We start from the raw sequence: 22,319 nt of genomic DNA, 5'->3' as shown, positions 1-22,319 counted from the left end.
AACCTGGGAAAAGTTTAAATCCCGCAGCAATAACACTGATTACATTATTTTGGAAATTTGCAATTTCATTTGACTAATATTCTTGATTAAATCACTTTATGAACCTGTGAAATTTCCTTGACAAACAAACACAAACGAACAAAGCCAATTCTTTGGATTGTTTGGAATCTTACCCTGAGTCAATGGTAGATTCAGTATGACTGGTGAGCTGTGCTCCGTCACTGACACCTGGTGATCCTGCTCACTTTCCCTCTGAAGAATAGTCTCTGGATGTTCTGTGGGCACTTTATTTACACTGCTAATAAAAACAAATCACATTGTATACACAAAGCTAAAAGGAATGTTAGCTAGAGTGTCATTTCATTATTGTGCTTTTGTATGTGAACCTCTTATGCACAGCAAATATTTGTTTCCGTGTGTTAGCAATAATAGATCGGTGTGGGTAATAATCATGAATTGGCAACAAATTGAGATGCTGACTCTCCTTGCTGGCCTGACATACTGCCACATACATGCCCTGAAGGTCTTTCTGTAACAGCATCACGTAGAATAGCATATTTGACAAAGCAACAGCTATTGTGTCAATGACCTTACTCTTTGTACAGGACTGGCTCCAGGGTTTTTGCCGCCCCAAGCGGCGGGGTGGGGTGGTGGGGGGGGGAAAGCTGCGATTGCAATCGTGAGCGGCGGCACTCCAGTGGCAGCTCCACGGTGCTGCTTTCTTCTTCGGCAGGAATTCGTCGGCAGGTGCTTCCCTCCAAGAGGGACCCGCCGCCGAATTGCCGCCAAACAGCCCAACGTGCCGCCCCTTCCCCTTGGCCACCCCAAGCACCTGCTTGCTGGGCTGGTGCCTGGAGCCAGCCCTGCCTTTGTATAATGTTCAGCCTGCTCAGGAGTGCCTTTGTGAAAGCAACGCCTACCAGCACTGAAAATCCTGTTCCTTGTCAAACCCTCTGGCCAGTTCAGGAGTGAGGATCCTGGTTCTCTGTGAAAGGAGCTATTGCTAAGTTGGAGATCCTTTCTTAAACTAAGAAACCTGGGAAACTAGTACATGAACACACTACAGTACTTGGGAGTTAAGATTGCCCTATACATAGCATACCTGACAGCCATAAAAGCCAGGAAATGAAAAGGGAGTATCTAAACATATCCGCAACAGGGCGGCTTCCCCATGGGCTGGAGAGCCTGGGTCTCAGCCAGCCCTGATTACAGATGAGCCCCACCGGAGGGGAATCAAGTAATTTTAAATACAGTATAAAAGGCATCAGGAACCTGCAGAGAAGGCCTGGTGAGAGAGTAGCTGAGACTGACAGAGGTAGATGGAAGCCTGACAGTAAGCTGAAGAAAGCTCTCCAGCCAGGGAGGCATGGGAGAGACCTGCCCAAGAAGCAGGGAGAGAGGCCTACTTGGAAAGGCCTGGGGACTGGAAGAAGGTCAAACTCCATGCAGGAGGCACTGGGAAGCAGACAGACAGACACTCTCAAAGAGGAGGGGGCTGTGCCCAGCTGAAGTCTGCATGAGTTTGTGTTTTGTTTTGAAAGACTTTGTGTTGGACTACTGGGAGAGAGACACTGGACGAGGGTTGGAGCCTGGAGGGCCAGTGTGCATCTGAAGACTAAATAAATGGAAGCCCTTGGGATTGTCCGAATTACTTTTTGAACTGTGCGCTCTTCAAGGAGCCCTGAAGAGACAGGATAGCCACAGAGACAGGGTGCTGTGGAGCAACTTCTGGCCACAAAGGGGTGCTTGGCAGGCAGTAAATGGCCCCGGCAGTACAATATATTTGTATTGTATCTCCTCTACTCAGAGAATCCCACTTCACCACTAGAACAGCCACTATACAACACAGGCTACACATTAGAACCTTAACCCTGCCTCAGTAGGAACATCAGCCTTCCAGCACCCTCTACCCCAAGCATGAGTGAGTATGATGTTCCAGAACTATACAGAATAGCTAGTATGGGAAATTGGGTCCTGTAACTCCCTGAAGGAGGCACTGCTCTTCCTTGGTAACTTCCTGAAGGTATGAAGACGAAAGCAGAGGGATGGCACTAAACATAAACGTATACATCTGGGAACAAAGAACATAGGCCATACTTACAGGATGGGGGACTCTAACCTGGGAAGCAGTGACTCTGGAAAAGATTTGATGGTCATGGTGGATAATAAGCTGAACATGCGCTCCCAGCGTGATGCTATGGCCAAAACAGCTAATAGGAACTTAGGATGCATAAATGGGGGTCTCTCGAGTAGGAATAGAGAGGTTCTTTTATCTCTGTATTTAGCACTGGTTCAAACGCTGCTGGGATACCATGTCTAGTTCTGGGGTCCATAATTCAAGAAGTCTGATGGTAAATTGGTGAGGGTTCCGGGAAGAGCCACAAGAATGATGAAAGGATTAGAAAACATGCCTTATAGTGATAGACTCAAGGAGCACCTATTTAGCTTAGCAAAGAGAAGGTTCAGAGGTGACTTGATTACAGTATTTAAGTACCTACATGGGGAGCAAATGTTTAATAAGGGACTCTTCAATCTAGCAAAAAAAAATGGCTGGAAGCTGAAGCTAGACAAATTCAGACTGGAAATAAGGTGTACATTTTAATGGTGGAAGTAATTAATCATTGGAACAATTTACCAAGGGTCATGGTGATTCTTCATCACAGACCATTTTTAAAGCAAGATAGGATGTTTTTAAAAATATATGCTCTAGGAATTATTTTGGGGAAGTTCTGTGGCCCCTGCTAGGCAGGAGGTCAGACTAGATGATCACAGTGTTACTTCTGGCCTTAGAAAGGGATCATAGAGAACTGGAAAAAGAGGAGAGTGAGAGACAGATAGGATTTCAAGAGTAAGGGGGGGAAAATGGGAAGAGAAGAAGTGAGAAGACAGATGAAAGTGGAAAAGACACTGGGAAAAGAATAAATAAATCAAATGAGAGGAGGTAAAAGCAAGGAAAGATAACCAAATATTGTTTTAAAAGTATTAAAATTGTTACATTCCATTGTATCTTCCCAGTAGAAAAGAGGGACCTCAAAAGGGCAAGTGGAATCTTGGTAAGGGTGGGGGATCTCTGGGTTGATTACAGATTGAAGGAGTTGAAGAACAGCTGAAGGGAGATTGCGGGCCAGAGTAGCTGTGTAATGTGTAGGAACAAGCACTTCCACACACCCAGTCTGAGCACAGTACATAAAAACAATTTTGCTATGTGCCCAGATGACAACCTTACAAGTACATTCACTTGTCTAAAATTCCTTGATTTAACCCACACCTTTTCTTTTCCAGGCATGGCTCACTTTTCTTGTTTTTGGCTAATGATGCACCCTCCTGCTCCCAGGGTAATTTCTCCTGTCTTTTAATTTCCTTTTGTTTCTCTTCCTCTTGAGAGTCGCTCAGTTCCATCATGTTCTACAAAAAAAAGTGAGAGAATAGTGAAGATCTTCTCGTGAACCCAATTTCAGAACATGCATGAGACCAATACAGGCTGTCCCTCAGTGTACTGTATTTGTTACACATAAAGGAAATGCCTTCAAGGAAAAATGAACTATGTTACATAAAACAAAAGTTATTTGACCTTTCTGACACTGACCTTGGATTTGACTGGGACAGAGTTTAGAAAAATTAACATGATTATACTGAACTCATAACAAGGAAATTACGGAAGGGCATTTCCTCTCCAGAGAGCACAGCTTTTATTCAACACAGAAGCCATACGTGGTGCCAATTGGAAGGTTGTCATTACAGAAAGATAATGCGACATTCAAAACACGGTTACAAAATTCCTCGGGCTTCAAAGTTAAGCTTCAAAAACAAAGCTGGTTAATACACGTTCAATGGTGAGGTGTTTTTGAGACATCCCATGGGAAACAAAATGAGTATTTATTCACACGCTCCATTGCCTGAGAAATACAGTGATTGAGTAGAATGTGGTCTTCAGTACTGAAATACAGTAATAAATTAAAGGTACTGTCTAGCAGAGAGCCTTCAGTATGACAAATGCTCATCTCCTTCTCCATTAGAATGAAAAGAGAAGAAGCCATGCTGGGGCTCCGATTGAGAGTTTACCAATAACTACAAGCTAGACTTTGCTAGTCTCCCAGCAGTCAAAACATAGCTATTCTTGTTTGCTGTCATGTACCAGGGATGTACTCCTCACCCCCAGTCTGGTCTCCCTATGCCTTGCAAACGGGCCAAAACCATATAAAGGAGTCCTAAAACCCTTGTAACCAGCCATGGGAGGATCCCCCCCAGTGCAGGTATTGTGGTAGGTAGTCATAAGGCTGCCTCTTGAAGACCGCCTCAAGTCCTGGTGTAGGGGGTGTGCTGGGGTGGGTCCACAGCCCACAGTGCTGCGGAGAATTTGTGCAGCCCAAGGAAGCTGCCTGAACTTAGTCAGGCCCCCAAGGCTGTCTCCACTGCCAAAAAAGGTGTTTTTACAGCAGGATGGCAAATTCAAGTTAGCTATCTCACTGTAAAATCCTAGTGGAGACAACCCACTATTTTTTACCTCAAAGTAGCTAGCTCAGGTCAAAGCCATGTGGGGTGATTAAAGTGTTGATCTTGACAACCTTCAATGAGGCAAAAACGAAGTGTGCCTTGTCTCTATTAGAATTTTACAGCAAGCTATTTTGCAGTAGCCACACCCCATTTTGGGCAGTGGAGACATGGCCTAGTTGAATGTGTCAGGCTAGCCTTTTGTGAAACGCATTCTCCAGCTGGGCACTGGATGCATCAGGAGCCACGGGAGGATCAGAGTCTGAACATTCCTGTGTTATTTCCATCTTGCTTTAGAGAGAAGTGGTCCCATGTTCTAAAAGCAAATTTTAGAATTCCTAGACCTTCGCGTGGTGGTCAAAGTAGATTGAAATACAAGGGTGACGTCTGCCTGCCAAAGAAGAGGGGAAGCAATGAGGGGAGTAATGCTCACCAAAGACAGGCGGAGGAAGGGGAACTCTCCATCTGCTTTTAATGGGGAGCTGTGCAACTTCTGACCCCTTTTTAACCCTGCTCTTGTCTAACGTAGGATGGTGGTAGTTTGCTTTGGGGTGTGGCTCTGTATTTATAATAATACACTTTATTTACACACTGTATAGTGCTCAGAGGCATATAACTGGGCACATTTTTATTGAGAAGTGCTTTTAAAAGTAAGATAGGGTGTTTCATGAAACAAACTGCCTTTCATGCTATTCCTAGACCCTACTGATCTTAAGGGAATGATCTAACTCCACTGAACATAGTGTTGCCTTTACTGCCTCATTTTTATTAACTCCTAGTTTACACTCCAATTCTGTCAGACACTCACCATTGTCCCATTTCCTTCAGTGGCAGAGGAAGAAGTGGAGAGGGGTTCAGCAGAGCTTGAAGAAACAGTGAACGGAACTACAGTATCCTCAATTATCTTGCGCTCCTAAAGGAGAGGTGGGAGCAGGCAGGAGGAAGAGGAGAGATTAAAAACATGAAGCTTGCCAAAGGAACATTGGATAAGATCTTACTCCTGAGGGAATTCTGTGCCAAAAAATTAAAATTCTGCAAATTTCTGCATATTTTATTTGTCAAAATAATACAATATAAGCATGCCAGTTTCAATTATTTTGGTAATTTATTTCAAAATATCTGACAGCAAGTATGTCTGTAACAATGCAGACCAAAAAAAAATATTCTGGTAATTTTTTTGACCAATAGATTCCTTACTAGTATATTAATACAGAACTTTGAGTAATTCATTTAAATTAAAATATAGAATTGTATTTCCTGCACCTGTCAGAAGCAGTGCAAAGGCTTGGGAGTGTCAGGGGCAATGGAGGAGGTGAGGGAGAGGGAAGGACCCTGGAGTGAACCTGGAGGGTTGTTGTGGGGAGAAGTATGGAACAGGTTTTTTGTGGGAGGAGGGGCAGGATTTTTAGGGAGTTGGGGAGCCTCCCCCATGCAGACCCTGGCTGATCCCAAGCCTCTCCCATTCAGTCAGGCACATCTATCCCTGTCCCCGCAGTCCCCCTCCCCCATCCCCATGTGGACACGCACCCCCACTCCCATTCAGTCCCTGGCTAAATGCTGCCATCCCACTAGCTCCTGAGCCCATGCCCCCGTCTGTCCTCCTCCACTAGCATTCTGAACCCCAGTCTGTGACCCCCCATGTGCCCTACTCTGTCCTAACCTGGCTCCATGGGCTAGGTGCTGTGACGAACTCTATTCCTGGGGGAATTCTGTGCCACTGCATGCACACAGATTTTTTTCCCCCTCCACAAAATCCATATTTAGATCACTAGGTAAGTGGCCTGATCTTCAAAGTTGCTGGATATGCAATACTAAGCTACTAGACTCAATATCAAATGCCAGGGTGTTTTAATTGATAGTTGTGTATTCCGTAAAAAGTTTTTCCTTTTCTCAGTTTTAAATTTGCTCCATGCCTCTAGTCATTTTCATTGCCTTTCTCTGAACACTATGTACTCGTGCTGTATCTTTTTTGAGATGGGTTAACCAGAACTGGACCCTGTATTCCAAGTGAGGATGTGTTACTATTTTATTAGGGTTACCATATTTAACAAATAAAAAAAAAAGAGGACCCTCCACGGGGCCCTGACCCCGCCCATTTCCCAACCCCAGCCCCGCCCCTTCCCCGCCCCAACTCCGCCCCCTCCTCTCTCCCAGCCACGCGAAAAGGGCTGCCCGAGCACTACTGGCTTCACGGTTTGCTGGACAGCCCCCAGACCCTGCGCCCCCGGCAGGCGCTTCCCCAGCGCAGCTGGAGCCCGGGAGGGGAAGCGCCCAGCCGGGGGCGCAGGGTCTGGAGGCTGCCCGGCAAACCGTGAAGCCGGTAGCGCTTGGGCTTCGGGCAGCCCCTATGCCTCCGGACCCTGCGCCCCCGGCCGGGCACTTCCCCTCCCGGGCTCCGGCGGCGCAGAGTCCGGAGGCATGGGGGCTGCCCAAAGCCCGTAGCGCTCGGCTCTTAAACAGAGCCGAAGAGTCAGGGGAGGAGCAGAGCAGCCGCGGGAGGGGAAGTGCCCGGCCGGCATTTTCCCGGACATGTTCAGCTTTTTGGCAATTCCCCCCGGACGGGGGTTTGATTGCCGAAAAGCCGGACATGTCCGGAAGAAAACGGACGTATGGTAACCCTAATTTTATATAATGGCATTTAATATTTTTCAGTATTATCTTCTATTCCATTCTTCAACTAGGACATAAATATTATTATAGAATTAGCTGAAGTTATTCCTTCCCATGTTCATTTCTTTGTTTGCCAACACTGAATTTCATCTGCCACTGTGCTGCCTATTTGCCTAGCTTTGCTAGGTCTCCAAAGTCCATCATAATTTTCTCTGGTGTACTTCGCCACCAGCCCCATTATATGATTATGAATGCCAGTGTATCATGGGTGGTAAACTGGGGAAGTCACGACTGCTGCTGCTGGCCAAGTACATGCTTGTGTTTATCGATATGCACATTCATATTCGGAATGCCTGTTTAATGTCACCTAAACCTATTTTTCTGCCTCCTCTTTCCTACATTCCTATGTCATTGCATCTGTAGAATAGACAAATTTCCTAAAATAACATTTAATTGTTTTCTAAGTAATGCACGGTGGCTAGACATTATGGTGATGGGTGCATGAGAAATGCAGAGAGAGTTCAGAAAGATGCGTTACCTCTCAGCAGGGTCAGAGTATGCCATTTACTACTCAAGCACTGATTATCCAATGTTAATCTGCCTAACTACAGTACATAAAAGTATGATTAGAAACATGCAATGAATGTGACAAGACAACTTAAGAGAGACAAACATTTTCCAAGCTAACTGCTCCACTGGAACAGGATGAAGGAATGACTTGAGCACAAGACAAAACAAGGGCATGGAAATTAAAAATCATTAAACTAACAGCGAACTTCTGACATTTCCATTGCCAAGATGTAAATTCTCTCACATAAAGGATCATCATAAATGGTTAGTCTCTAAAGGCAGGTCTACACTAACCCCCCAATTCGAACTAAGGTACGCAACTTCAGCTACGTGAATAACGTAGCTGAAGTTCGAAGTACTTTAGTTCGAACTTACCTCGGTCCAGACGCGGCAGGCAGGCTCCCCCGTCGACTTCGCGGTACTCCTCTCGCCGAGCTGGAGTACTGCAGTCGACGACGAGCACTTCCGGGTTCGACTTATCTCGTCCAGACAAGGCGTGATAAGTCGAACCCAGAAGTTCGATTTGCTTGCCGCCGAACTACCGGGTAGTGTAGACCTACCCTAAGTGACAGTCCCACTAGTAAAACATTTTAAAAATGCATAGCAGCAAGATACACCTGCACTGGAACTGCAAGATCACTTCTTAAACTTGCTTCTTTTGAATGTTATACCTCCTCATAGTATCTACGCTCCTCCTCTTCAACTTCTTTCTGTGCTTTTTCCCATTCTTCTTTCAGCTTGTCCTGCTCCTTCTGGTACCTCTCCTGTACAGAATTTAAGTACAATCTATTCAAGAGGAAACTTAATAGGGGATTCTCTTTATCTGTTTCAGTTCAATGGTTAAAAGACAGTATTTATGTTCTGCAATATCTGCTATGTATCAGGAAACAGGACCCACTAGAAACTGGCTCATCAGAAAACAGGCATGCAATGTAAAAACAAGAACATGAACAAACTTATCTTCCCTTCCCCTCCTCCTCCCCCTCCCACCCCCACAGGGGAGTTTTATATTGTTTAGTACTCTTAGCTTATTGTAAAGCACCAGGGACACTTAAAGTGCTATATCAAGTCTGACTAGTTAGGAGTTTTCAAATGCTAGATGCTGTTCAAAATGAAATTTATTTTCAGCATTTAAAAACAACCATAGCTTATGAAGAGCTGAAGAGTTCGGAAAAAAAGCTATCAAAACACTCCAATATATTTAAAACATAGATTTTGCATTAATCATTGGCTAAAATAGCTTCTGAATTTAACTGGCTTCGCAAATATTAGCTTTGGCACTAATCTAATAAAGATAAGCTGCTACTAGTACAATTTAATGAAAGATGAAAAACCATGTAGGCTCATAAGATAAATAGACAATGTATAAAGGTCTGAAGTGAATAAGATGATGATTAGCTGAGTAGTTGGTTTTCTTCCTGGATGGGATTATTTCTTGAGAATTGAATCTCCCCAGCCCTGCATGTGTTCTGAATCAAAAGAGAATATCTTAAAGAACTCTTTAAAATGCTGTGGTGTCATAACTGTTTTTTCTGTATTGGAACAGCCAAGTCACACTGTTTCCTCTGCACTTTGGTTGCAACCTCCTTCCTCCAAAATATTGTGCAAAACGAAGGTTAAAAATACCAAGAACACAAAACCCTGACCCATAAGAAATTCGTTTATTAGCAATTTGATAACCAGGCAATCTATGAGGTATAAAGAGACTAAGCTCAAGAATGAAATACTGGTCAAAAGCAATCCATTCTTAAATATGTAAACCTGCATTTTTATTACCCTCCATCCCAAGCTTCTCTCCTGGTGCCATCATCCTTGTTAGGAAAGAGAACAAACGAGACTTCCTTGGAGCCAGTCAATGTTGCTCTCTTGGCTCGCTGTTGAGTGACATGAGGAAGTTTCAACTTCTCTCTTTCCACATTGGAAAATAGTGCCACTATGGTTCGCTCAGCCAGGACAGGAAATTGCCCCCCCAGGTCTCTTACATTGCTTATTATACTACTAAGCTGTACAGAGAGAGTTTCCAGAAGCCACTTTATAATGGAGAAGTTTAGCTTGGTCTTCTTAAATTAGGACAACTGTAAACAAAAATCTACAAAATCTAACAAAGTAATTGTTTGTAAACAGTGTTCTCATATGCACAGTCTTCAAGAAAAACTATCAAAGCAATTAATCAACACATAGCTTATGTTTTGCGTGCTTTAAATATAGACCTACTGTATGGTATGTATTTGGTGGCTATTCCTGAATCCCTGAACTAATGTTCTGGTTAAAAACAAGATAAAAGTGGAAGTCCCACCTGATGCCAGAAAACAAAACAAAACAAAAACACCCAACAAAAAACAAACCACCTCTCTCTCTCCTTCCCCCAGGATTTGTGGAAAAGTTTTGGAGAGATTCAATGAGCAGGTAGTCAGGGGAACCAAGTTGAGTACCAAAGAGCAAGAGGTGTTCAGTGTCCACCTCCATCCCCATCCTTGCAAGATGTGTTTCTATTTTCTTTTACCATCTTACCACCCAAGTATGGTGGTTCATGGCACAGAGAACTTACGACTGGGTATAGAACAGGGTGGAATCAGTGAAAGCTGTATACATGTGTGTACAGGGATTTACTAGTTAGCCCATCTCTAACAGTAAGTATGATCTGGGCACAGAGCACATGTTGATTAGGAAAGGTCGATTTACAAGTTCACATATTGTACACAATCCTATTTGACAGAAACAAAACAGAACACTGAGAACTGAACCCATAAAAGAGTTAAGACAGTTGCCATTATAGATGTGGATAGCCATACATCAACTCACATTAAGCCAGATGCTGTTTCACAATGTTTTACTTTTGTATTTTAAAAAACAGCATGCCTCTGAAAACAAATCCTATACTGAACAATGGCATGTTTTTGAATTAAGCTAAAGAAAAACAAATAATGCAAATGTATTTTTATGGATAATATGTTTTCATGAAGTATATATTTATTAAATTCTATCATTTAAAACTATTAGGCATGATAAGGTATTTCATAAACCAAAACATCACTTTTGATTTATACCAATAAATTTAATTCCTCTCCTTTGAGAAATAAAATTAACTTATTCTTTCACATGCTTGACAAAACAGTAAGTTTTACAAGCATTTGCCACAAATTAAGAATTAAATTATTCATTTCTGTTCTTTTTGTAGATAAATTGGGTAGAAATATTTTTAAACAGTAAATTTAAATATTTTTTACATTTAACCAATTAAATTCTTTCATGTGTTCCGTATCTTCAAACAATTTTAGGTTTATTTGATAAATATAAAATATTCAGTTTTGAAACTAAAATTAAAACAGTCATGAAGTGAACTGTGTTGCTCAAGGTCTAACAAGAGTGACAATTCAACTGAAAAACAAGTAAGCAATAGCGGGAAGAAATTTAGTAGCACAAGTACCTGAAGCAAGCGTTCCTGTTCATGCTGCCATCTTTCCTGTCGCTTTCGTTCCTCTTCTGGATCCCAGGACCAGAAACTGAAACGCTTAGATAAATTGAATGAGGTTATTAGGATCTAATAATATACATCACAAGACAATCCTAAGTTGCACAATGTAGTCACTTAAGCTATTCTACCAATTAAGTGAAAATGTTAAGCTACAAGTGGAATTCAGATTTATAATTGCTTCAATTTACAGTACTTCTCATGGTTAGCTAACAGTATTCCTAGCTACACCATCAACTGGAAATGGTTTTATTTTTTCAATATATACAAGTCACAGAAAAATCATTTGATTTGCAAGTAAGAACTAGGAAAACATCAGGTAGAACAGGAGAAAAGAAGAAACTGAAAAGAAATTCCAAGGGGCATTGATCTACATATACAAATATACCAATTTAGTAAAGAAAAATAACCAAATGCTTATTTTTGAAAATAATCCTCTGATGCCACAACTATCAAAATAAATTATCACAGCAGAACAATGTTCACACATTTCAGATCTTGGACACAACATCCAATCTCAAGTCTTGGCTTAAGATATTATTTATACTGCAATAACATCCACGGGCCCCAGTCAGATAAGGGACCCATTATGTGATGTGCTAAATTTTTTTCTTCAGAAGCTGAGGCCTTATGATGTAAAATATCTAATTACTCTACATTATGAGTCCTATGCATTCTCAAATGAGATAAATATCTATTTTCAGATGACGAGCAGTACATGGAATACAGGATGTGCTGTGTTCAAATACATATGGGTTTCCTTGAGGGGTAATGGATTTTGATCTGTTGATCATTTCTTGTATGTAATAATTTCTTTGCAAGTAATCAGAAGGAACAAACAGTCACAGAACCCTAGAGCTAATGGAACTATTCATTCTCAGAGTTAAGCATGTATGTAGGATCCAGGCCAAAGTGAATCCACACAGCATAATACTGCATTTCTCGTAGTTAAGGGGAAAATTCTACTCTCAGTTTAGACCTGTGCAACTCCACTGATGCTAATGGGACTGCACAGGTGTAACTGAGGACAGAACTTAGCCCCATATTTGTTTAAAAGTGTATGAAGTGTTTTGGATCATATTTCTTTTGTTTCAGTTAAAAAAGCTGAGTTTTCTCCTTCCTGTTTGAGTTTATTTTGAAAGGGTTTTTGAAAGAATCACTGATTTAGTTGTACCATCATGCAAATCTTTACACTAAACACACTAATGTTTTGCTATTAAGAACAGTGCAAAGAAGTTACTTACATTTGACTTGTCACTATTATCAGAATCCGCTGCAAAAGGAGACAAACAAAAATTAATTCCCCAAAATATTAAGATTGTCAAATATGCTTTATCTTAACTTGAAATAAAAAACCTAGTCACAGCTGTATAAAGAGGAAACTATCAATTCAACGTTATAACAATACCTGCCCCACAACTAGTAGCAATGAAAAATTACGACACAACAGATCAGAGAAATAGATTGTACCCTCCACCACCAAAACTACTTTTGATCTGGCTACAAAGAGCATAACATCAACAGTAGGTTCTAAGCTACCACTAGCTACTGACAACTACTTTTGGTCAGAGTCATTAGCATTGTCTGAAAAGAGTGTTATCAAATTTAACTTAACTTTCCCTTCACTATTCAATGTGGGGAAAGAAAAAAAGCATAGCAAGGGTAGGACATGTCAAGGGAAAACACTATTCAAGTGTCACAGTTACCAAGAGAACCACTGCTATTTTCTATTAAGTGCCTTTGCACTAAACTGCTTAAAAACAGATGTAAAGTAAAAATAAATTTAAAGGAAAATTATTATTTTGGTGTCTGAAACCAAAGCATTACATCTGCGTGTAATCCAACAGCTCTTTGCCAACTGTGCAACAGGAATAGGCACTTTCTATGAAAGCAGACAGTGGAAATAAGTACCAGTGATCATCAGCTTTTGCCCCAGCACACATTTTAAGACACCTACTACTCAGTGCAGCGGGAAAGATGCAGCTACTCCCAGCGCATCATTTACCTGACTGTGAGAAAAATTGTGAGCGTCGCCAGGAGTTCCGAACCTTAAGCGGAACACTGGCACAGCTGGGTGACTCTAGAGTGGATGGCAGAATAGAAACAAAACAAGAAATATGACACTGTGAAAACAAAACTGATTACCAGATAGAAGTGAACTCAGTGACCAAATGGATTTTTAAATTAATTCATTAATCGCTTTAAAGGGAGATTGATCAAAGCTAGTTTGAGTTCCATTTTCCATGGTGATAAATTAAGAGGGTTTTTAGTTGAAATGCTATTAGTATTTAAAAGCTGTTGGTGTGGTATACTTCATCTAAATGTCCTCTAACACACTGGTGCATAATTAAAGACATTTTTCTCCCAGTCAGAATCCTACATTTTTTAATCTCAAACTCATCATGAGCTTTTACATATATCACACATGTTAAAGTTATTTTGTATTTTTTGACTTTCTCAGCAACATCTATTCTATGGGGGCTCTAGAGCACATGAAGAATTTCAACATTACTAAAAAATTAAATATCTACATTCTATAATTCAATGTATGGCTGCTCTCTTGTTTAGTTTAAGTAACACTTAAGTTGTATTATGGGTGAAAAATCTCCCAACTTATTACAAGTTCAATTTCTACTTCCACTCAGGGTTGTTTTGTTTTCCGCAACTGCCATCTAAAGCAATTTCAATCCTGAAAACAGCAAGAAGGGGGAGAAATCTTTGCACTGCTTATACACACCGTCGAAGCCCATTTAACCAGAGGTTTCAGGGGACACTAGAAGGTCAGGTAATTCTTGGGGTTGCTCTATGATTTCTGCATGGTATGTGTATTATTTTGCACACTATTAAAATCTGCATATCATGAGGATCAAAAGGAAATTTTCATGATTTACATCAACTTCATCAAATATTTGTGAGGTAACTTGAAGTGTGTGCCAGATCTATGCATTGTTATCATTCACTTTAACAAGAGCCACACATGAGCAGATGAGGACAGAACTTAGCTCCAAACCTTTTTTTCATCAAAGCGATTACTAATCTATTTTCATCTTAGAACAGTAGTACTAGTAAAATATAATACCCTTAAATATAATAGACCCTTTAACTCAATGTCAGATATATAATAGTGCCATCCTGGTCTTCCTGACTCGTGCCATACATCTGCTGTTGTATTTAAGGAAGGTAGTGATAATAGTGTAATTATCACCACAGAAGTACACTAACAATACTAGTACAGAAGCAATTGTTTTGGTGAAAAATAATTATTTACTTTTTAAAAGTCTGCTTACTTACCTTGTATAGTAACTGGAGTTTCGAGATATGTGGTCCCCACGTGTATTTCATTCAATGAGCGCACTTGCTCCATGAACCTGAGATTGGAAGATTTTTCATAAGCAGCGTCTGCTGGTCTGTGCCGGTGCGCATCTCCTCCTTGTACTCTGAGCAGAGGGCATAAGGGGCGATGTGGACTGATCAGCTTTCTAGTTCCTTCTACTGTGAAGCACCTTAGGATAAGGATTTGAAGCACAGGGGAAGGAGGGCAGGTAGTGGAACATATGTAGGGACCACATATCTTGAAGAACTCCAGTTACTGTACCAGGTAAGTAACTGGACTTTCTTCAAGTGATGGTCCCTGTGTATATTGCACTCGAGGTGATTCACAAGAAGTGTTTGTTGAGAAAGCAGATGTGAGGAACCCTGCTGTACCACAGATTGGATGACCACTCTGCTGAAGGATGTGTCTACAGGAGACGCTTGTGCCAGGGCATAATGTTTCACAAAGGTATGCACAGAACCCCATGTTGCCACTTTACAGGTTTCCAGAAGGGGGACATCATGAAGCGAAACTACAGATGGTGCCTGGGCTCTGATTGAGTGGGCTTTCACACCTTGTGAGGGGTCACTGTCAAGTCACAGCAAAGCAGAATTCATCCTGAAATCCATCTTTGCTTCCTCTCTCATACATTCAGTAAAAAGAGAGAGAGAGTTAATGAGATTCCCTGAAGGATTTTGTCCTCTGCAGGTAGAATGCCAAGGCTGGATTGACATCCAGAGTGTAGCTTCTCTGGCAGCATGGTACTTTGGTTTGAAGACAGGTAGGTGGATGACCCACTTCAGATGGAATTCCAAGATTTCTGGAATGAAGTTAGGATGTAAACTCAAGGAAAATCTTACCCTGGTGGAAGACCATACATAGAGAGAATCCACCAGAAGGGTGCCCAGCTTACCTACTCTTCTGACTGCAACTAGAAACACAACCTTCATAGACAGATGAGCACGGAGCATGAGGCTAAAGGTTTGAATGGAGAATTTGTTAATGCTGACAGGAGTAAATTGGAGGTCCCATTGGGGTAGTACTGGAGGAAAGATTCTAACAATTCCCTTCAGAAACCTTACTGTAGCAGTATGGGCAAAGACTGAATGGTTGTCCACCAGAAGATGAAAGGTGCTAATGATTGCCAGGTGCACTTGCAAGGAGCTGAGAGGCAGCCCTGACATTTTTAGAAAGAGGAAGTAGTCCAGAATAGCCATGTCCTTGGAACCCTAGGGATATCCAATGATGCTGGCACTATATCGAGGATCTTTTCCATTTTGCTGTATAGCACTTTCATGTGTGTCTTTTCTGCTATTGCTAAGGATGGATTGAACAGCTTTCAAGCACGACCTCCCTAAATTTGTCATTTATCCAAATACCAACCTGTTAAATGGAGAGATGAAGGGTTGGGATGAAGGATTTTGCCCTTGCCGGCAGCTCAATAGATCCAAAAAGAATTGGATACAGATGCACAGTGAGAGGCCACCTGGACAAAACTGGTGAATTAGAACTGCCTCGGCCACCCAGGAGCAACTAGGACCATTGACATTTTGTCTCGTTTGATCTCCCTCAGGATTCGAGGTAAGAGAGGGATGGGCAGGAATACATACATCAGCAGTTCTGACCATCGTAACAGAAATGCATACCCTCTGGCATTGTGGCTCTTGGCTGCTCAGGAGCAGAAGCCCGGGCATTTCTTGGTCTCTTGAGATGCAAAGAGATCCCACAGTGAGAATCTCCACTGTTGAAAGATGCACCATATCACCAAGTCGTGTGGCTCCCACTTGTGGTCTGTGGAAAAATGTCTGCTGAGGCTTCCTAACAGTGTTCTGCACTCCTGGATGGTGCATATTGAGAAGATTAGTCCTCGAGGGAATGTAACGATTCATCTGTTTTCTCACTGAATAGATTATTTCCCTTGAAAGGCAAATCATTCATGGTGGGTTGAACTTCTGTGGGAGCTCTGGGAGGACTGGAACTGGGAACCCCATCTCATAACCAAAGATGTTGCCATCTAGAGGGAAGTATCTTCTGCTCACTAGCGGGAAGTATCTTCTGCTCACTTAGTACAAAAATATTTCTTCTCCATTCTTTTTGGAGTAGGAGTGCCAAGTGTCTGGAGAATCGTAGACTATCTTGGGAGGTTCTAAGATGGTCTTATTGATTGGCAGTGCCACTTGATTAGGACCCGCACTGTGGAGGATATCTAATAATTTGTGAGGAATTTCTTGTACTTCCTCCAGGGGGCATCTAGAGCATATCTGCAATTCTCCTCAGGAGGGGATCTTGGAATTGTCTATAGTCACCCAGTGGTGATGTGACCACCTCATCTGGTGAGGACAATGATAATCCAGCAGGGACAACTGGCTCCACCTGGTTGATCCTCTTCCTCAGAGTGCTCCTGAGTGGGCTGAGGTTCTTTTTCATGCGGGGATGCCTGTCTCAACTCCCATTCTGTCCATCTGTATTCCGGATGGCTCATACATAGATCCAAAGGACCCCAAGTCCAATGTGAGGGATCATAAAGGTAAAACGGTGGTCCCCACAGAGAAGGGTGCCATTGTCCTTGGGCCACATAGTCTCTTCTGTGAGAGTGGGAAGGTGCCCATAAGATTTTTGAGCCTCTATCAGGGCTGACTTCTCTTGTCTTGATAAGGCTGATGAAACTCTCCCACTGATCCCAGATTCATCCGAGTAGTACAAGGCCCCTGTGTCGATGGGTGGTGCCATTAGTCTTGGTGATCTTACTATGACTCGGCTGGTTGATGGTGTCACAGAACCGATACTGTGCTCCCTAACACACCAGTACTGGGGCATGGAGTCTCACCTGACATTGAGGATGTTGGAGAGGAGCTCTTCCCAAATGAGCATTTAAAGGGGGATTTCTCACATTTCTTTTGAGAGTGTTTGCTCACCCTCCTCAGGTCTGCCTTGTTTGTTAGAGCCCTCAGCTCTGCTCCCAGCAGTCACAGAGCCCAGAGCAACCATGTTCAAAGAGGAACTTTTTGGTGCCTTTGCTCAATGTACAGCGTGGGGTCAGAAAAGCCTGGTCAGATTGAACAATCCACCAGGAATTTTCTAATCTTGAATTCATGGGATTGATGCGTTGTTCAAGGGAATAACCAGCACACATTGCTCTTGGAGGGGATATGAGCTTCACTGAGGCAATATACACAAATATCGTGATCATCACTGGCTGGGAAGGCCCACGGGCAGACCACAGAGATTCTGAATCCTGGGCAGGGCTTGGGCATGATAGCCACCCTAGAAGGGGGTCAGGGCCCCCCCGGCTCTACTAAAACTACATTTGCTATTGAATGAACTATATAAGACAGGTAAAACTATATACAATTATCTACAATTAGTAAAAAACAAATGCTAGCTAAAGCTGCGGATGCTGAAGAAGTGCAGTCTCAGACCACGAGCAGTAGAAAAAAACTGGAAAAGTAGCTGGTCTAAACTGCCCCTTATGCCTTGAGAGCATGAGGAGGAGAAAGGCATGGGGCAGGGACCAATGGACACTGCCAGTGAAAAATATTCCAGTCTCATACACATGGAACACATGTGCACCTTGAGTAAAATATGCTAGAGATCATTACTTGAAGAACTGTAGGTCAAAGGAAAGCTATTTTTCTTTTGACCCTTCTAATGAATGTTTAAATACCATCCAGTTAAATTCTACCGAATACTCCTGTTTTCTTTTGCTTACCTTGTTGATCAGAGTTCTGCAGAATAACTTGGCTGGTCTCAGGTACTTTCTTCAAAGATGGAAATAATATACTCCCTTCTTGTTCTGGAGCCTTTGACTTCACTACCTATACAATTATTTAAGAACAGACATGAACATCCAGAAAGCACCATGTCTGACTGAATAAAATGCTAGCATACAGAATTAACAAGGTCCTAATTCCGCTATATGAAGTTTTTTTACATATTTTCTGAATCAAGATTATGATGCTAAACTTTTACTTACATCACTTTGATGTAATTTTTAAATTCTGGATTTTTTTTATTGTTTACTGCCCCCCTATGTGATATTAGCACTTCCCTAGATACCAAGGTTGCTACTAGTCCAAAGATATGCAGTGATATACATTTCCTCACAGCAGAGTCTTGTCAGACACAATCACTGTCTCAACCACATGCACTCACTGAACATTTCAAGAAGGCTTTAAGGGCAAACTTCTTTCTTTTACATTCTTCAGATATTCTACTTTCCCTACACACAAAAACACAAGATCTTCAGGTCTTATTCTCTGGTCTGCTCCAGCCACTTTACTGCTCGGGGCAGGTGTTGCAGAATCAGGGAGCTGCAACTGAATTGAGTCGTGAGTCTGCAAACACTATAGGGTGCACTGTTCAAAATCATAATTAGTCCCATTAACTTTAACTGGCCCGCTTGCAACAGAAAATACCATGTTTGCAGAATTTGCAAGCTTGGACCTTTGGTTCAGTGCATATAGGAATACCATAGTTTAGTTCTTCCATGTGGAAGAAAGAGGAAAATTTTGTACTAAAACAATGATTCAAGATTGTTCACGAACAGGCTGCTTTGATTAAATTCCTAGTTTAGTATTACATAAGGTAAAGTAAAACCTAGCTCATTAACACTGAAATCATTTGCATGGCAGGTCCTTTTCTCTCCCCCTCCCATGCTCTTCTGTATTACACTACCTTCTCTGTAACTAGGACCTCTGCTTCCTTCTGTTGTTGTGTCTCAGGTTTCTTCAGATCTTTATCTTTTGAAGCTGCTTCTTCAGAATAGGTGCTAGGAGGGAACTCCACGCTGGGCACAGCAGGGCGTGCACAAGTAACAGTTGTCTTGAATTGTTTCTGTTCTGCAGCTAATCCACACAACACAAGAATCAAAATATGGTTTTTAGCATGACATAAAAAAATTAGAAAAATCCCAGCTATGTAAGAATTGCAAATTTTAAGAATGCTTTTTTGGGGGGGGAAGGGGAAAGAGAGGGATAAAATAAAATCAGAGTGACTGTGGAATGGGGTTGGAAACTTGATGATCTGTGCTGAAAAGATCCCTCAGAGTAAGCAGAACTTATTCTCTCAAAGAAACAGACATTAGGTTTGTACTCAAATGAGGATATTGCAGCTCAAACTGTCTCATTATCAATAGTGGATAGCATCTCAGATTTACCTATTTTTTTTCCACTAAAACAAGAAAGTGCACTGTCTTTGCTTTCCTAGGGCCTGGCTGAGACAGAGAGATGGATGACTGAGTCTCAGTTCACATAAAACAGAGATGATGCTGGCTGTTTCGGGAAAGGAGCTATACAGACTGGCAGGGGGAGGCTTGTACATCCTTCAGAAAGGTATAGTAGAACCACAGAGTTACGAACACTTTGGGAATGGAGGTTGTTCATAACTCTGAAATGTTTGTAACTCTGAACAAAACGTTATGGTTGTTGTTTCAAAGTTTACATCTGAACATTGGCTTAATACAGCTCTGAAACTTTACTATGCAGAAGCAAAATGGTGCTTTTAACCATCTTAATTTAAATGAAAGTTTCCTTACCTTGTCAAATCTTTTTTTTTTTTTTTTTAACTTCCCCTTTTTTTAAAAGTAGTTTATGTTTAACACAGTACTGTATTTCCCTTTTTTGTCTCTGCTGCTGGCTGATTGCATACTTCCAGTTCCAAATGAGGTGTGCGGTTGGCTGATCTGTTCATAACTCTGAGATTCTACTGTACACAATTTAGGGGATACCTCTGGATCCCCAGTTACTCCTGAAGTCCAAAGGGATTTAAGGGAGGGGCAAAAGTACTCTTTTCACCTACACTTAGTATGACCATTTCTCTTAGATATTGATCTTGGCACAGTTACCTTCAGCCTTTGTTACCTCCAGATTAGATCATTAATAAAATGAACTTCACTGAGCTACCATTGGAGACAACTTGGAAACTTCAACTGGTGCAGAATTTGGCCTTCCAATTGTTCAATCACTGGTATGTTACACTAATGCACTGCATTGGCTGCCAGGTGCAATTCAAGATGTTGATATTAACCTTGACTGGGATTTATCTACCTGAAAGTCTGGGCTCTCTTTTTCCCCTCCCTGTGCACCACCAAAGCAGCTGAGATCAGCTTATGAGTCCTCGTTAATAGTCCCTGTATTTGAACAGCTAGGAGCTGGAGGCAGAGGGTTTTCAATGGAAGGCAGAATGTGCTTCTTTTATTGAGATGATGGAGCTCAAATTGGTTAACCTTCAGGATGTGCTGAAAAGCTCCAATGGTTAGTCATGCTTTTACCTGAAGGATGGGAGGGGTATATTTATACTCTTATTACAGGCAAGTATGTCATTTACTGAAATATCTACCTCATATTGTTTGTATGTACCTGCACCAAGATAAATGGTGATCGGCACATTTTAGAAATTGAAAAATAAGTTAACATGATCTTATTATGAATAAGCAGTAAACAAAAGATATGTTGGAATGTAAATTGCTTTTTAGCAACATTGCTATTAGGGAAAAATAGCATCATAACTTTACAACTAGTTGAGAAAGTCAATTTTATAACAGTCTGACCAGGAACCATATGAAAAGCGTTAAAATAGAACTACAAGGGTGAGTGCAATGTTGTTGATGCCATACATATATATTTATGAACCCTTAGAAAGATTGGCTTGAATTGCCTCTTGATATATTTCCCTCCCTTCCTTCAATGTATAGCCTAACCTCCTGTGGGGTGTAATACTTTGGTCTCAGTTCAGTTGTTGAATTTAGTGTGCAAGTGGTGTTGGTGGCTTGTGAGACTAGATGATATAGTAGTCCCTTCTGGCCTTAGACTCTATGTATTGAAAAAAATATCATTTCTTGAACCGAAACCATTATTGCATTATCACTAGTTTCTACTTTTAGTACGTTCTGGGCATGCTGCACTTTAATCTAGAGTTATTCATATAAAGACATGTAAGTTACAAAATGGACATAATAGTCATCAGATAGATTTGAAAACAATGTATCGTAATTATACCATTTCAGGACAAATACAAGCTCAGCATTTTCTCCTGAAACCTCTAGATGTCACTGTGAATGCACTCTTCTTGAGCATTTAGCAGGGAGGAAGAGAAAAATCCACAACACAATGGATTTGTAGGGGAATATCACCAGGCTAAAGCAGTTTTGCAGCAACAAACCTGGTGAAGCAAACCCCGAATTCATCATTTCTGGCCTTCCAGAATCAGTTTCATCTTTTTGGTTGGCTGGTTTAGCTTCTTCAGTGAAGGAGGCCTGCAGAGAACAATGTAATTTAAATAAAATGGCTAGAGCAAAAATACAGTTTCAGTCATTTCCATTTTGTAGTTTTGGCTTCCTCTTTGTAATGTTGAAAAGCAAGTTTATGAACAGCATGGACTATTTTTGAGTTACAGTACTTAGCCTTAATTTCCTCTGCTAACCACATATCTTCTAAATGCTCACTATCATCCACTTAGGGTGACCAGACGTCCCGATAAAATCTGGATCGTCCCGATTTTGAGCTGTTTGTCCTGCGTCCCGACCGATCTCTGGTCGGGAAGCAATTTTTGTCCCAATATTTTGCGCCAGCTTTTTAATTTATTTATTTTTGCTCCCGGCTGGCAACACTCGGCTTTTGTTGTTGTTGTTGTTGTTGTTCTCAGCCGGCCAGCAGCACTCAGCTTTTTTTTTTTTTTTTTTTTTGCCCCGCCCCCCCGATGTCCTGATATTTTCTTCATCTCATCTGGTCACCCCCTACATCCACTACTGTTGATAATGGCCTTGGAGCAATCTGTAAAAAACAAAAAATGGAAAATATCTAGAGTTGAGTTAGTTGGAGTGGAATATACATTCGACTCTATGGAATAACCTGTAGCTCATCTGAT

At 41.6% G+C, this 22,319-nt stretch overlaps 1 protein-coding gene across 7 annotated transcripts in view; it reads right to left on the bottom strand.

The window, feature by feature from the left end:
- LOC135972109 (LIM and calponin homology domains-containing protein 1-like) overlaps nt 1-22,084 on the bottom strand; it is a 29,350-nt gene extending 7,266 nt beyond the window's left edge. The window contains exons 1-10 of one of the 7 annotated variants that reach the window (XM_065579704.1): nt 21,615-22,084; nt 19,131-19,300; nt 18,166-18,271; nt 12,388-12,416; nt 11,099-11,182; nt 8,343-8,435; nt 5,300-5,404; nt 3,382-3,405; nt 3,269-3,327; nt 174-295 (exon numbers count right to left, since the gene is read on the bottom strand). In XM_065579704.1, coding sequence (XP_065435776.1) covers nt 174-295; nt 3,269-3,327; nt 3,382-3,405; nt 5,300-5,404; nt 8,343-8,435; nt 11,099-11,182; nt 12,388-12,416; nt 18,166-18,271; nt 19,131-19,300; nt 21,615-21,642 — 820 coding nt within the window. In that variant the 5' untranslated portion in view covers nt 21,643-22,084. Of the gene's footprint in view, nt 1-173; nt 299-3,268; nt 3,406-5,299; nt 5,405-8,342; nt 8,436-11,098; nt 11,183-12,387; nt 12,417-18,165; nt 18,272-19,130; nt 19,301-21,614 lie in introns of all 7 variants that reach the window. The other 6 variants (XM_065579703.1, XM_065579699.1, XM_065579698.1 and 3 more) reach the window with 6 other exon arrangements.
- Nucleotides 22,085-22,319: the final 235 nt, after the last annotated feature.

This window comes from Chrysemys picta, unplaced genomic scaffold (genome assembly GCF_011386835.1).
Source record: "Chrysemys picta bellii isolate R12L10 unplaced genomic scaffold, ASM1138683v2 scaf693, whole genome shotgun sequence".
Lineage (NCBI taxonomy): Eukaryota > Metazoa > Chordata > Testudines > Emydidae > Chrysemys > Chrysemys picta.
The sequence above is the reverse complement of the archived record's forward strand: the minus strand, read 5'-3'. Positions and strand labels throughout refer to the sequence as shown.